General features: G+C 60.7%; 1 protein-coding gene across 5 annotated transcripts in view; it reads left to right on the top strand.

The window, feature by feature from the left end:
• The window catches only part of PTPRE (protein tyrosine phosphatase, receptor type E), a 93,673-nt gene that overhangs the window by 36,034 nt on the left and 41,330 nt on the right, over nt 1-16,309 (top strand). For 4 of the 5 annotated variants that reach the window (XM_025047555.1, XM_006912858.3, XM_015590168.2 and 1 more), the window contains 3 exons: nt 10,425-10,543; nt 14,650-14,749; nt 14,993-15,066. In XM_025047555.1, coding sequence (XP_024903323.1) covers nt 10,432-10,543; nt 14,650-14,749; nt 14,993-15,066 — 286 coding nt within the window. In that variant the 5' untranslated portion in view covers nt 10,425-10,431. Of the gene's footprint in view, nt 1-10,423; nt 10,544-14,649; nt 14,750-14,992; nt 15,067-16,309 lie in introns of those variants that run through there. The other variant, XM_015590170.2, reaches the window with a different exon arrangement.

Genomic DNA, 16,309 nt, shown 5'->3' with positions numbered 1-16,309 from the left:
GCTCTGAGCAGGGGAGGCCCCCTTCCGTCTGTGGCCATGACCCTCACTCTTCTTGGGTTAGGCCCCCAGCTGCCCACTGTTCCTGGCGTCTGTCCCTCCAGAGGTTATAGAAGTTGGAAAACAAGACAGCTGGGAAATGAGGGCCTCTCAGCCTCAGGGGCTGCCCCGCCCCCCAGGACCCCTTATCCTCCAGTTCGCCTCTCTGAAGGCATGCGCACGCACACGCACGCACACACGCACACAGACACACGCACACGCACGCACACACGCACACGGACACGCATGCACACGCACACGGACACGCATGCACACACACACGCACGCACACACGCACACGGACATGAATGCACATGCACACGCACGCAGACACACATGCGCACATGCACACACGCACACGGACATACATGCACACACGCACAAACGCACATGCACACACACACGGACACGCATGCACACACGCACATGCACACGCACACACGCACACATGGCGTTTTGGGTGCCGTTTTAGAGAAATGGCGTGCGTGGTGTGCCCACGCAGCAGGGAGATGCCACGTTAAAACGTGGGACTCTAACGGGCGCAAAGCCCCGGCTGCTCCGCCCCGGGGCTCACGGCTGCACAGGGACCTCCCCCTGTCGCATCGTGCCCCAGAGTCCTGACGCCACCGCTTACAGGGCCTCGGGCGCCAGCCAGGGAGAGAGGAAGGTGCTCTATGGGAGGAAAAAGGGAACGCGACGTCGGATTTCCACGTCTCTCCCCGGACCTTGGCCGTCGGCGTCCCGCGCGGCTGCCGCTGCGGAGGGTTCGGGCCTTTGCTTCGCTTGCCTGTGGACCCTGCCTTTTCTTTCCGAGGGCTTCGATCTCCCACGCGGTCGGCCCGCTCTCCAGGGCCGCCTCTGGCAGGTGCGTTTAGTGACCCACCGTTGCAGAGCATGTGCCCAGGCGATTGGCTTCTCTGCCGAGGCCCGCTGAGCCAAGGTCACGACAAGGACACCTCCCCGTCTCCATGGAGGACGCTGGTTTATCTCCCTCCTCAGCATCTGCCCTGGAGGCAGGGGTGCGAGTGAGTGTTGGTTATTTTAGGGTCCTGTTCGAAAGACCTCGGAATTGATTTGCTGACACAGCCCACGTGAAAGTCAGGTGAGAGTCACAAGGCAGAAGGTGGGGTTCACCCACCTACCACCTCTAATGTGTTTGGATCATATTCTGAAGGCCTGGAGAACTCTTATCACGCGTGTGTAAAGGATGCCCCTTCCCCACGCCCCCACGAGCAGCACCTGGGCTCCCTGAAGGTGCGCTTCTCAGGTGCGCTTCTCAGGCAGGACCCAAGCTAAGGGCCGGTGAGAAAAGACGGCAGGCCGGCCAGCCCCAGGCTTTGTGAAAATGGCGCCTATGCCTCAGACACCGTCCCCGCCACACAGCCCGCTGGGCATTCTTTGGGCTTTTAGTGAAATGCAGGTCCAGAAAAGGAGGCGCCTGGGAATTGGGGAATGGGGGGTCCTACGGGGCAAGGTGCACAGGGCCTGTCATTCCCTGGCTCCGTGCTTCCACCCGGCCTCCCGACAACACTCCTGCAGTGTTACTGGGTGCTGCTGCAGACCGCCCTCCTGGCGGGGCCCCTCCAGCACACCAGGAGCCCACAGTCAAGGTCAGGTGGGGCGGATGGGAGGCCATGTGGAGCGGTGACCACCAGGCACATACGGGCTCCAGCTGAGGCCTCCGGAGAAAGCAGGGCTTCCCCAGGGCGGTGGCAGGTGCGGGCGCTGGAGGCGGGTGAGACTCTGGAGTGGAGGAGGGGGCGAGGGTGGCCTCTGCCCCGGACGGCACCGTGGACGGGGCCTGGGGACGGAAGTCGGGCTGGAAAGAAACTGCCAAGTAAATCACTAGCGCCGTCCATTAGGGCCGTATCGATTTCAGATGGAAGAATAAGAACAGAGGAAGCCGGCAGGACGGGGTCCGCGTCTGTGACCGCCCCGCACTCAGGCCAGGAGCAGGTCGCTTGCTGTCTTGGAGCGTTTTTTTTCGGGGAGACGAGTAGTCTATTCTGTGATGATAATTCGGTTTGGTAAGAGCCCGCGGTGACTTTCGAAGCTCGTGAGCAATTGTTCGTGAGACGCCGTACGTCGTTCACAGCGTTTGGGATTAGGCAGCCAAGCTTCGTCGTCGTCGCTGGTTTTCGGACCCCCATCCGGCAGGGAAGAGTTACACAGACAGGCCGTCGGGGGTCCTGCCTTCGTCCTTTCAAGACAAGTCGAATGGTTTTCTTCAATAGAGAAAAAGAATCTATCCAATAAAACCTACCATAGTTCATCCGCTTCTTATTTGGCCGCAGGATAGAAGTCCGGTCTCTACCAGGCGCTCGTTCAGTGGCCTCGGTGGTGTTTAGACAAATTCAAATGTGGCTTCGCAATTGCCGAAAATGTCCTTTGGGGACGCGTCCTTGCATCTTAAGCTGTCTGCGGTTCTGGCGCCTTCACTGCATAGAGAAAGGCTTCATTCTAACGGAATAAGCTCTTCACGTTTTCTTCCTCATCAGGAGGGCGAGAGGCACCACCAGATCATGCGAGTTCGTGCGGGGTTCTCAGGAAATGGAAACGATCCCTTAGCAGGCTGACCAACGCGCCACATTCTTACAAGCCCTTGCCGGTGGCCCGGCAGAGTGCCGCCCTGCCCTCAAGGGCCCCTCACCTGTGCTGATCCAGGCCCCCAGCACCTGGTCCTGGCCAGGAGGACAGGCAGACAGCCTGGTGTGGGGCAGTGCATCAGAGGTTGGGATCCGCTGGGCCTTTACATCGTTCTGGTGTTTTTGATAATTCTTTGGGGAAACCAGTTGCAGCATATAAGCCACAACGTGCGCACAGGTCTGCAGCGGCCCGTGTATCACGAAGCACCGAGGTCGGCTGTGAAGGACTTACACTCTTAGACAGAAGCCATTCCCTGAGTTCTTCGAAGACCCGTTGCTGGTCTGTCTTCATGGCTGTACCTGGGGGTCGGGTCAGCGGAGCCCCCAGGCGGACGCTTAGCTCGGGACCTCTGTCCTTTGATGGCGCTGCTGGTCTGCTCGGGGAAACAACACGTCTGGAAGCAGCGTGAAGGTGGCCGGTTCAGCGCGTGGCCAGCTGCGGATGGACCAGCCATAGTTTCGATTGCCCCACTTTGCAGACGAGTGAACGGAGATGCCGTGTCCTCCGTCACCCACTTTTTTCTTTCAATCTAATAACCTGAGTTCCCGAGAGTCCGACATTGGCCGAGGTCGAGCCGCCAGGCCTCGAGCGTCCCGCAGCTTCAGCCCCGTTCTTCCAAACTGCAGCCGTTCGTTCGACAAAACGAACCGATCCCGGGGCGTGGGATTCGCAGGGCGAGGCGGTGAGTCGGGCGTGGGCGTCGGAGCCGGGGCTCCCGCCCGGCCCTGCAGACGTGCGGCTCCTCCATGCAGCCCCTGTGCCCGGCGCGTCCTCCCACCGGCCGTGCCTGCTCACACAGCCCCACAGGCCTGGGCTTGCTCGAGCCCCTAAACCTCGTGAACACGAGAGAACACGTGACTCGGGATGAGAGAGGAAGTAAAATGCTGTGGAGCCGCTGCCTCGGCACGGAGGACGGAACACCTGCTCATCGGGGAAAAACTGAGTGGCCGACGGCGTTCGATCACAGTGTCAAAGTCCGTCGACCTCGCGAAGCAGAGGGGTTGCTCACTGAGATTTTAGTCTTATTTTTTGCAACCCTCGAACCAAGGGTTGATGATAGTTTGTCGCCTGATCTCAAAGGTGGTGAACAAAAGCCCCAGACCCCGCTCCTCTCTGTGGGCGTGGACCTTGGCACGTGTGAAACCTCCACCTGTGCAGGGCAGAGAAGCCCTTTCTGCGCCTAAAAGCAGGCAGCATTTTGTCTTCTAAAAGTATCACTTTGTCATTCAACCGGCAAAGTATATTTTCAGACGCTATTTCATGAGCTCATTTTATTTTGTTTATTTCTCTCATTTTATTTTCTTTATTTCTCCCAATTAAAAGGGAAAGTAATGAGCTCTACTGAAGAGCAATTGTTCCTAATGAGTTGAGAACTATTGGCCTTGAATTTTTAAAACGCTGTCCTATCCATCATTCAGTAGCCATCTAAAGTCTGGGAGCGTGGGCAGTGAAGTCGCCTTCCTCACGCCCTGAGGGCGCCCCTCTCCCCCAGCCGGTCCCCTCCCTCCCAGCCAGCCTGTGTCCTGTCTGAGGAAGGCTCTCGGTTCCTGGGGATTCGCAGATTTGCAGGAGGGGGCCCCCGGGGTCCTGCATGAACTTGGAGAGGAGAGCCCGGTAGCCCACCCCCAGAGCTACGCGTTCATACTCCCAAGTTAAGGAAAAGCCAATCAGGAACCACGAGACTGTCTTCATCTCTGCTTCTTTCTCTTCATGGCCAGTGGGCGGGTCCCTTGAGCACAGGCATAGCGTCTACCGGCACTGCCTGAGCCTGGGGTCACCTGTGCCAGGGCTCAGGCAAGGTCGCGAAGCGGGAGAGAACATGGGGCGGACGGACCTATTTGAAAACTACTTTAACTCGTTAAGGCCCACTGAGACCTTCGGAATGGAAAATGCTTGCTCTTAGTTTATCCAGGGCTCAGTCGTGCCCAGCTGTTTACAAGTCACGTGATCGACTGCAACTCGTGAACCTAATCTCCGTCCCCTCGTCTCGCTTTTAAGAAAAGCCGTCCCTCGGTTCATGCACAAGGAGAGAAAGCGCGAAACGGAGATGGCCTCCTGAGACGTCGTCTCCCCCACCAAGAAAAGAGCCACATCGGAGCATGTCCGGATGGTCACTGCGCCGATGTTTCTGCCCGGTGTCAGAGTGCTGGGTGCCCGGGGGTCCCACGGCCCGCAGGTGGGCTAACGTTCAGCGAGGGACGTGTAAGTGGACAAGGCAGAGAAAGATGTCGGCCTCAGAGGAGGCGTCTGCGGTCCTCGGGGCGAGGCCCTGCTCCAGGAAAGTGGGCTCTGCCCGTCCCCAGCCCCTGCCCGGTCCTGGGTCACCCCTTCCCCAGGGATCTCAGGTGTCCCTAAACACACCTGGCCTGAGTATGTGGTCGGTGGGAGACAAGTGTTTATACAGAGAGAAACACGGGTCGCCCCACACTCCGGTGCTTCTGCGGGTACGGCCGCCCAGGGTGTGCTCAGAATTCAGTTTCCTGAACCCCGAGAGTTCCGTGTGTTCCAGGAACCCCAGAGGCTGGCGGGCGGGCATCTCACCTTCTCTGACCTCCCTGTTCTCATCTGTCGAGGCAGAGGTGGCCCCTGTCCCTCTGGGTGGCCGTCAGGGGAGGGTCAGCCAGGAGGACCCTGGAGGACGTCGTGGGCAGCACAGGCCCCTGCCCAGCGGTGGTCAGCCAGGCTGGGGACCCTCCCCGGCCTCCGCGCGTTATTCCGTCTGGTTCGTTCCCCGCCCCGTTCTCCCTCCCAGCCCACGGACGCGTTTCCCAGTCTTTCTTCCAGCGGCGTTTCGGTGATTTGTGTTGGACACGTGCCGTTATCGTCCTTCGAAAGCAGTTAAGTTCCGCCCTTCGCCGGCTCGAGTCGGAAGCTCGTTCTTTGCATCTTTTCCTTTTTAACGAGCAAAGCCTTCTCCGAGAAGGCGGGGTCGCCACGGAAGCCTCCGGAACGTGCAGACTCTGCAGGGTTCACCGCTCGCGGGGAGTTTATGGTTATTTAAACCTCTCCTCCCTGAACGTGTATTCACACCTGCAGGCTGGGAAAGGTCTGGATTTGTTTCTCCTTCACTGTGAAAACGCATCTTTGTTCTTTGAGTTTTTGTTCTTCCCCAGTGCATTAAAAAAAAAAAAACATAATCTTGCCCTTCGGGTGATAGTGTCCCAATTTGCTGGAGAGCAGGCACGTGGTGTTAGGCGCCAGGCCTGGACCGAGGCCGCTGAGACCCTGGCTTCGCGGAGGGCTCGTCAGGAGCCCAGGGGCGTCGCTGGGAGCCTGGTGGCGGAGCCCGCCTGACCTGTGTTTGTTTCAGAAGACGGGTGCCATCCTCCCTGGTCGGTTTCTGGGCCGAGCGTCCATCTGTGCCAGCGACGACGGTCCATTCATGGTAGACTTCGGGGTGCAGGGACGCCCCGTGCCCCAGAATTCACCCCTTGCAGACACATACCCCGCAGGTACGTTCCTGACCTGCAGATGGAAAGCTGAGCTTGTTGGTTTTCTGGGGACATTTAGGCCCCATTTGTCATCGTCCGGGGGACGCTGACTGGCATCCTGCTAGGGAATTCTGAGTAGACAGACAGCAGGGTTGGCTCGAGCTCCAGCTGACCTTTTGCCCCCTGCCCTGGAAACACACGGGCAGTGTCTGTGCATCCCTGTGGCCCTGGAAAGTGGCAGTTGGGCCTTGTCAGAGGTATGGTGGCATTCTTTCTACATCTGCACCCACATTATTTCGGGGTACACAGATAGGCCTTCCTTGAGGATCCTATAGAGCACTTAGAGACCCCCCAAAAGGGGGCAGTGGTGGGTCTCTCCTTGCCAGCCCTCCCCTAAAAGGCCTGGACAAGGAAGAGACCCCCGTCTGGACCAGATGGCTCTGCCCCAGCCACTCCTGTCCCGGGCAGGCGCCTGGCTGGGGGCGTGTGCGGAGGCTGCTCTGGGGCCGGCACTCCCCGCAGAAACAAAGAGGCCAAGAGGGACACACCTGCACCGAGCGCCCCGCCAGCCCACACCCCCGCACAGTGAGCCCGGGGCGCCTCCCCTGTCCTGGGGACACGGAGCCTCACCAGCCCATCGGACGTTATCCGTAGATCCTTCCAGAAGGGGGAGGTGGACATTCTGAGCCCCTTTTTCAGACTTTGGAAGTGAGGGCCACCTCCCCACCCCTCACAGGTAAATAAGGGGTCTCCCACCTGCCTCCTGACCAGATAGGTTCTAGACACACACTGCCACACTTGGGGTTCAGGCCTCCACCCACCCAGGCTGCGAGCGGTCCGCTGTCTGCTCCAGCTGCCTCTGAAGGTCACTGTGACCACACTGCCCAGGAGCGATTGTGGGAACAGGGAACACAGCGTGCCTGGCCCTACCTCTGCCCCCACACGTGGGCAGCTTTTAGAGGCTGCTGCCCACTGCCCAGCGGAGGGAAAGGCTTGTTCTGCCTGCCGGAGCCTCGGGTCCAGAAGGCGCAGTTCCCACCTGTCAGCATCTGGCACCTTCCTTCACAGAGCAGGAGCCTCGGGCCAGTGGGGTAGGATCTGCTGAGGGAAGAAGCCCCCACCCCCGGAGGCCTGGCGACCCTCTGTGACCTGGCCTGGTGCCCCGCCCCGCTCACGCCCTGGCCGTCCACCTGCCGTGTGCTGAGTGCTCACCCTTCCTGCCTCTGCGGCCTCTCCCGGGACACGCTTCCCACCCAGTCTCTGCCCAGGTCAAGTGGCCGCTCCCCAGGAGGGGCTTCCCCCAGCCCTGGCCGCGATGGCCGCTGTGGGCCGTGCTTCTGCTTCCCTTCCCCCCATTACGTCCAGTGCACGTTGTCCCGTGGTTAGTGACCTACAGGGCTGTCCGTCCTCTGGATGACATTCTGTAGAAGCAGAAGGAAGACCCGGGTCATTTTCATCCTGGTCTCTCCCGGGCACCTCGCTGTGGTTGGCCTGCTGGCTGTGCGGTGGTCAGTTTGAATCCTCTCCAGGTGTTTGTTCATGCTGGAGCCACCTGGTGACTTGGTGCCTGAGGTGGAGGGAGGGCAGCCCCGATGCCACGTCCTGAGGACTCCTGGGGCCCAACCTTAGCTGCTTGTCCTCGGACGCTCACTGGGAGAAGCGCGCGTTTCTCCCAGCCGCTGCCTCGCCGGTATGCGGGTGGGGCCGGGGTTTCGGGGACTGTCACTGGCCACCAACATTGATGGAGCGGCTCCTGTGAGCCAGCCCAGTGTGGGCGTCTGCACCAAAGATAAGGAGGGTCCCTGGGCCCACGGGACATCTGGAAGCGGACCAAATGGCCAACCCCAGGGTAGGTGCCCAACAAACAGTATCAAAAAGGCATTAGATGGAATTAAAAGGCAATTCTAATCAAATCGATAGCTGGCTGACTTTTGCTGGGAGTAAAAATAAGTCCTCCCTGTTGGTAATAAACTATTTTGATCATCTAAGTCCTGGAGATTCCATGTATTTTATGCCCCACAGTGTCTGGCGATTGGTAATCAATCACAGCAGTGATTGCATGAAGTGGCTAAAATTCGACGTGGAGGTAATTGCTATTTCTGGCATTGTTTTTGTGTGGTTCATATCTGTGCCTGTCAGATAGCTTGTGCGAGCCCTCTGAGGGCGAATGACCAGCGGCTGGCGAGTTGTCATTGGCCTTGCCATACAATTGCTGCAGTAAAGGGACTCTCTGTCCACGGTGGGCCGGGTTTGAAGTCTGCAGTTTGGTGCCCTCTGCTGGCCATAGTGGGCAACTCACCTGCCACTCCAGGAGGCACTGGCGGACCTCGGTGGAGTCCGATGCTGGATGAGATGACCTTTGGCTCGAGGGCGTCAGCTCGTCTGAGCTCATTCAGCGTTTGGAGATGGAGGGGTTTAAAATTAACGCATATAACGAGGAAAGGATGTTCCCACCAGGAATTCCGCACCTCCGAGGAGTAGTAAGCCAATGAGTATTTCCTAATCAATTACTCTGCAATTTACTCAAATATACGAAGAGTCTTGTCGCACTTTGCAGTAACAGAAACGCGGGGTGTGAGCGCAGGCCCTCGGGGGCTGCGGGCGTTCGTCCCTGGCAGCCCTGGGTCCGGATCCTCCAATGGGCCAGTTCCTTCTCCTCGGGGAGCCCGTTTCTCAGTCCTGGGGGGTTATTGTGAGGGCAGTAATCACATAAAGGGCCTGCCTGGCACATGGTAGGTGCTCGCAAAATGAGAATGATGTTGTGTGTGTGGGAAAGCAGGGTTTGGCGGGATCTAAAATAAAAAATGGGAGGAAAGCGGAGAGCGCCGATCGTGACTGCCACGGTCGTGGGGCTGATTGTTGTAATGTGCTCGGGCCAGTCCCCTGCGATGGCTTCTCATCCACCGCGATTCTTCTCCAGGGACAAGAAACCCATGTTTCTTGGCCTCGGTCCATTCACATGCCCAGGGGACGCGTTTTGCAGGGAAGAGCTGTCTGCGGGGCCCCTGTCAGCGGAGGGAAACGGAGCAGGGCGTGCAGAAGCGGGGCGCCCCCACCCCGGCCCCCGTCGGCACCGGCTCCGCCAGCTCTCGCTCGGCACGTGCCCCGCCCGCCGTCACCTGCAGCGAGTCCCCTGGGAGGGGCTTCCACACCATCATGCTGCCGCTGTCACAGTTCCTGAGGATCCAAGGCGTTTTGGCAAGCGGGGAGCCAGGTGGCGGTCTGAGGTCTCCTGGGCGAACGAGCCTTTTTCTGTGTTGAGCCGCGTTGCAATCCGGGTTTGTCCAATGCACCCACCCACCCCCCACCCAGAGGTGCCTAGGCATCTGCCGGGGAGGAGCTGACCATGGCCCTTCCTGGAGGAGGGACCTGCCTCTGCTTCCCCTGAGGGTTCGGACAGGACCAGCATCGGTGCGAGGCCCTCAGCTGAGGTGTGAGGATGAAACGAGATGATGCTGCAAAGTGACGGGCAGAGGGCACCGACGTGAGGTGCTGTCCTCATTCCCTCGTCGCCGTTGACACCTCCAGAGCAAGGGGACTGGGCTGGGCTTTCAAACAGGTCGGAGGGTAGGAGAGGCAGAGGGCCTGGGCCGGACAGTAAGGGGCCTGTTCCCGCAGCTGAGCGTGGGGGGCAGTCGAGGCCAGCACCGGGAATAAGAACGGAGCGTGGGTTGTGGGTGGCCGGGGGACAGCAGAGGGGGACCTGTGCCGATGGGCCGGATCCTGCTTCCGACCACCTAGACCACCCGCCCACGAACTGAACTTCTTCCTGAGCCTGAGATTCTTCCCGAGGCCACTGGCACCTGCCCGGGCTGCCCCGATGCAGAACAGAAATCCTAGGCTCCGGTCCCAGCAGGCACAGTGCGCCGTCCCTAGTGTTGACCGGTGCTTGTCGCGTGGAATCTGGAGTAACAGTGAAGAGGCGTCCGTGAGGGCCCGCGAAGCGGCACCTCAGAATCCCAGATCGTGTGGCGTTTTCGGGGATCCCTCCCGTTTGCCTCCACTCTCCCCTAAACGGACACACAAACGCCAAAGGGAATTGACCTGAGCGGTGGGAGCCTCTGTGACCTGAAGATGTTCGTTTAGTGGCTCGTTCTGGGCCGAAATTATTTTCCAAGCTCAGGTATAAGCTGTGCCAGCGGAAGCACGGAGACCCCCGTCCCTAACTCAGACTGACCAAACGCAGCTCCCACGTGCCCCCGCTGCGTCCCCCAGGCCCGCCCGCCCCGTTTTTCTCCTGAGAGCCGCTGTGTCTTCCGTGTGTGTCCCCCTCGGTGGCGAGTCCTCCAAGCCTGTCCCTGCCTCTTCCAGGTTCACCATGGAGCCCTCCTGTCCACTCCTGCTGGCGGGTTTTAGCTTGCCGCTTGCCAAGGCCCTCACAGCCAACACGACCAGCACAGCGGACAGCAACTGGACCTCCACCACCTCGGGTAAGGGCCCCGCCGCCTGTGCCCTGTCCCCCCAGCCCGCCTCCCGCTGACTTCCCTGCTGAGCTCGCAGGGCCTTTGGGGTGCTGGGGGAGGAGGAAGGTGTGGTGCACTGCGCCTGGGAAACAGGAAACGCCAGCTGGGGGGGCCAGTCATTTGGGTTTTGACTGGAGCTTTAGGGAGGCAGCAAACTAGCCCCGGCGCTGAGAGCCGGCGTCCGCTGCAGCGGGAGGCAGGACGGCGGAGGGCCACCTGTCCCCACCCCGCCGCGGGAACCCACTCGACCCAACCATGAAGGAACTCTGACAGCCAGCCTGGGACATTTAAATGCTGACGTAACCGTGAGATTGATTAAGAAACTATCATTCACGTTTTAGATGAGATGTCGGTATAGGGGTTAGGTTTATCTTTTAGAAAATCAGGGTCCCTAGCTAGGTGGCAGGGACGTGGGGCTCTTCATTCTATCCTCTTACCTTTTTCACACTGAGAGGAGAAAAGGGAGAAGGAAAAAGGGTCCACCGATTCGTGTGACCACGTGGGTGGCGCTCAGAAGCGCGCTGAGCGGAAGGGGCCAGACGCCGGAGCCCACGTGCCCTGTGGACCCTTTTATATGAAATGCCCGAAAAAGGCAGATCCGAGGGGGGAGGAAGGGTCCCAGGGCCCGGCTGTGGGCCGGGACGGGGAGTGACCACAGGTGGGCGGGAGGGACTCGTCCTAAAACCGGATTGTGCTGCACAGCTCTGTGAATGTACTAAACGTCACGGCATCGCGTGCTTAAAATGGGCGTGTTTCGTGGTCTATAAATTTTACCCCAATAAAATAAATAAATACGCTGCAAATTTAAGAGAGAGAGAGGGAGAAGCAGCGGGGAGAGCCACGCTCTCGAACGCACCGCCCGTGGGCCGTTCCGGCTGCGCCGCTCGTAGCCGAGTGACCCCGAGCCAGCCACTGAACCCCCTCGTGCCTCAGTATCCCCCTCTGCAGACAGAGGTGATAACAGCGCCGACTTCTTGGCAGTGATGTGAGAATTAGCAGAGGTGACTGCGCTGGGAAGTAGATGCTCACTGTCAGCCATTACTGCTGTTTGCGAGAGAGTGTGTCATTGCCCGTCCCCGCCCGGTCTCTTACTACCGGGGAGTTGGGTTTTTAGTTCCCCCCATATCGTCTTGATGCACAGAGAGGCCCAGCAGGGTGAGTTCAGGGTCCCGAGGGAATGGATACGGTTTCCTGGGCAACCCCTCGCCTCCCAGACAGACTCCTGGCTCGTCTGTGGCTGCTAGCCCATCCCCACAGCAGGAGCCTGTCACCAGAAAGGGCTGGCTCCCTCGCTCTGCATCGGGATCTGTTGCCTGTCCCCACACGCCTGCTCCACCCCCTTCTCTGCATTCTGCAAGACCCCCCAGTCATAAACTCCAGAACTTCTCTGACAGAATATGGGTCTGGGGTCTCCAGAGGGACAGCATCAATAAGATACAGAGACAGAGAATGAGGTGGAAGGGGTCTCTGCAGCAAGGCGTCCCATGGGGCCCTTCAGAGCTGTTTTCAGCACCGCCCTCCCACAGCACCCCCCAGGGCCTTCCAGGGCCTTCCAGGGCCTTCTGGATGGCAGGCGGTCTGCCCAAGCTGAGGCGTGCAGGTGTGTGGCCAAGGTGGAAACTCACACTCAAGCCCGTAACTTCCAATTGCCAGAACCAGATTCCGTGTAAGCAAACGCACATGTGCGTGCATCACACACACACACTTTGCAGGGCTGTGTATGCGTAAAATTTGCACGAGCATCATGTACACTTGACTTGGAACATCACTGGGTAGAATCTAGAAGGCTGCTCCGAGATGACCGCCTTGGGTACCTGCCACCCTGACCTCGTGCGCCCCAGTCTGGGTCACACCGGTGTGGAACCAAACAGGAAGCGGCTCCGGAATGACCTTGTAGCCGCCAGCCTGACTCCCTGTCCCGAGCAGATCGGCGCCCAGGACACGGCCTGCCCTGCGGAGGTTCCCTCTGGCCCACCTTGTTCTTCAAAATTGTGTCTAGGTTGAATTACTTACCAAAATTTAAAAATCAGTTAATTTTACAAAAAAGTATGATTCCTTCTTTTGGAAAATCAGAAGAACCGGGCACTGTGGCCCACGTTCCGCTCGGCCCCAGTGGGCCAGGCTGAGAAGCCATCACCCTGTAGACAGGGCGTGCACACCCCAGTGCCCGCCAGGCCCGCTGGCCCCCCAGTTCCCGCTTGACCTCTGCCCTCAGAACGGAGGCAGATGCTGACAAGTGGCCGAAACCTTGAGCGGGGACACCCATCCGCCCTGTGATCTGTTGGTTCTGCCCAAGTGCCCAGCCCCTCTCCAGGGGCCGTGGGTCAGTCAGCACCGCAGCACGTGCCATGGATCAGCCACATCTGCAACATAGCCTTTTACTCTGGCTGGCCTGAGCTTGGAGGGTGGAATCTGGAGTAACAGTGAAGAGGCGTCCTTGAGGGCCCGCGAGAAAGGCCCCCAAGGATGGGCTCTCTGTGGTCCAGTTCCCCCAAAAAAGCTCGCGGAGAGGCCCACACCCTCAGCTAGGGCCCCCCAGCCCTTGGCCCCGTGAGGTGGTCAGTGAGTCACTGCCAGGGCAGGAGCTAAGCTGAGTAGCATGACCTCTGTGCGAATGCAGATGTGGGCAGTTTCGCAGGGCGGTGCTCAGGAAAGGGTGTGGGCCCCCTCCCCGGCTCGGTGGCTGCGTGGCCAGGCTGAGAGGGAACTGTGTTCTGGGTGTGTGGAAGCCGCGTCCTCTCTAGGGCCGGCCCAGCTCAACCCCTTGATGTCAGGCAGCTCCCCGTCAGCCCTGCTGGCGTTTGCTCCCAGGTCCTGGGCAGGGGGGGCGGGGGGCGAGCCCATGGAGCCACAGGTGGGGAAGCCTAAGGCCAGGGCGGATCCTCGGGGTGGCTGTGTGCAGACGGGCCCCTAGGGGAGGGACTGGCAGATGCTGTTGGTCACTGAGCCTGGCGTCACCCTGGCCTTAGCTACAGCGTGCCGCCAGAAGGGGGAAGCACCGGCTTGGCCTAGAGCTGGGTGTCGCAGGCTGGCCAGGTTCACGGGCTGAGACCACCCCTTCTCAGAAGGTCCTGTCCCTCCGTGCACTTTTACACCTAGTAGTCACTCAGGTCGGTAAGATTTCGTCATGGCCACTTGCAGGGGTCAGCGTGAGCATGAGGCCCGGTGGTGGAGGGTCAGATGACCCGCTCCCGGGGAACTGACCGCCCGGGCGGGGTGGGCCCACGAGGGGCGGGTGGTGCCAGGCGAGGGGGGACTGCAGAGCACCCTGGGGCTCAGGGCCCTGCTTGGTGCTTCGCTGAGCTTGGAGCCATGGAAGCCCAGTTCCGCCTTCAAGGGGTCCCCCTGAAACTGGAGCAAAGGTGGGGGCCCACAGGGTTTGTCCACTCGGGAGAGGTCTGTGCTTGAGGCATGCAGAGCCTCCTGGGATCCGCGGGAGGGGGGCCGAGCGAGATTCCTGGAGAGCAGGGGCATTTTGGTGAGGAGCGGGCACCATGACAGGCTGGGGAGACAGGAGGCGAGCGTGAGCATCGGGGTGCGGGGAAGGTCTGACTCAGCCTCACAGCCGAGGCCCTAAGCCCCTCGGAACCTAGGCCCGCTGGGCAGGCCCTGGGCAGCAGCGCTGGGTCCCGCGGTGGGACCTTCTGGATGAGGACGGTCGGCCCGGCAGGTGGGAAAGACAGGTGAGGAAGAGCTCTCCTCGGGCAGATGGGATCGGGGCTGAGCGGCTCCGGAGGCGGGGTCCCAGGCGGCCCCAGGCCCCCTTCTGGCCAGGCTGCTCCCCATGCCCTGAGCCCCTGCCCGAGGCCCCGGGAGCTCGCCCGCTGTCCCAGACAGCACAGAGGCACGTCCGCACCTCCGCCCTCCACCGCCACCCCGTCGGGGACAGAGGCAGCGCCCTGGGGACTGTGAGAAAATGGCCACAGGCGAGTGCTCTTCTCAGCATCTGCGCAGAGGGGCTGCTGGGCCGTGTGCTCTGCAGGCTGTCGAGTGCCGTCCAGTGTTGGCCACCTCTCTTGCCCAGACCCCCTTTCCTGCCTCGGGTCATGATGGGGACCCGGTTCTGCCCCCAGGCCCCCCGGACGCGGGCGCGCCCCAGCCCCTGCTGGCCTGGCTGCTGCTGCCGCTGCTGCTGTCCCTCCTCTTCCTGCTGCTGGCCGCCTACTTCTTCAGGTAGGAGTGTCCCCGGCGCCGACTTGCCCCGATCTGCTCGGATGAGGAAATGAGCGCCTATAAGGCTGTGACTGCGGGGCGTGGGCCCAGGCGGCGGGCGGCGGGGCACACGGCGGCCAGAGCGGCTCAGCCATGAGCAGCAGGAAGAGCTTCTCCCGGCTCACCTGGTGGGTACCGCCAGCCGGGGCCCCAGGCGCCCGGACGCCGCCCTGGGCCGCAGCCTAACGCGTCTGTGTCCCTCAGGTTCAGGAGGCAGAGGAAGGCCGTGGTCAGCGCCGGCGACAAGAAGATGCCCAACGGGATCCTGGAGGAGCAAGGTACGCGAGGCCCCGCGTCCCATCGGGGGTCCGCCCGCGCTCCTGCAGGCCGGGGCGTCTTTCCTTAGCATCGTGTGGTCACCTCCCCGGCTCTGTCCCGTCCGTGCCCGCTCCACCTGGCAAAGGGCTGGCATTGGCAACCCTCGGATTTCACCGCTTCACAACAGTTCTCGTTTTCTCTCTGGTGTGAAACAGCCGTTTGAGACGCGTCAGTTTGTGGCTTTTCTGGAGGCGCCGCGCGTATCCTGTCGTTTCCACCGGGCTTGCCACGGCGTGTCTCCGTGAGCCCTTTAAAGTCGCTGGGCTGAGGCCGTCCGGTCGGAGCTAAGTGCTCTAACGGGCTGGGACGCAGCGTTTTCGGGTGGAGCTGGCGGGCAGGAGGCTTTCCCAGCCCCTCCCTCGGGCTGGGAGCTCAGCCGCTGACCTGCAGAGCTGCTTCTCTCCGAGATGGCCCCGAAGGTGTGCGAGGCAGAGGCTTCTACGGTGCTGGTGCCATCGGCGACCAGCCTCCTCCCCGCAGCCGGCTCCCGAATGGCTCCGGACCGGGGAACAGACGGGCTGTGGGACTTCAGACGGGGTCGCAAAAGCCACCCTGAGATCCTAAACAGAATCTCTGCAGCGTAGGGCCTGGTCCGCAGTCAGAACAGCGGTTTCGCAGTGACGTGGGCCTGTGCCCCTTGGCAGGGGGTAATGTGGCCTCCAGTGCCAGCTCCCGGCCCCCGGTGCATGCAGGGTGTGCAGCCTGAAGGAGAGGGAAGAGGCTGTGGCAGGCAGGGCCACCACGCTCCTCCGATGCCTGTCTCTCGGAGGACTGAGCCTCCGGGAGATCTCAGCTGGGCTTTCGAACAGCTCCGCAGGTAGCGACAGGCCCTTTGGCACGTGTGACAGCAGAGGTATCATGTTGACTTTGTCAAGAATACCAGCCTGTTCCCGGGACGAGAAGCACATGCCAGTCATTCCTGTTCTTGTATCGCTCTGAATTTGTGGACACAACTTGTCCAGGACCCCCTTCGGCCTGTTCAGTGCCTCCTTGCTCCTCCTCTCTCCCCCCAAAAAAAATTCCAAGGACCGTTTTCTCCTGTGGGGTTTCAGTAACCAAGACTATTTGTCACAAACAAGACAAGGCCGAAGGAGCCCCCTGTGCTCGCTGAGTCCCAGCCTGTCGCAGGCTCGCACCCAGAAACCTGGGGTTACTCTTCTCTCCCCACACCTGGAAGTGGGGGGGGCGGGGGGCTGCCTCAGC

This window comes from Pteropus alecto, unplaced genomic scaffold, assembly GCF_000325575.1.
Source record: "Pteropus alecto unplaced genomic scaffold, ASM32557v1 scaffold74, whole genome shotgun sequence".
Lineage (NCBI taxonomy): Eukaryota > Metazoa > Chordata > Mammalia > Chiroptera > Pteropodidae > Pteropus > Pteropus alecto.
This window is presented reverse-complemented; position numbering and strand designations above follow the sequence as displayed.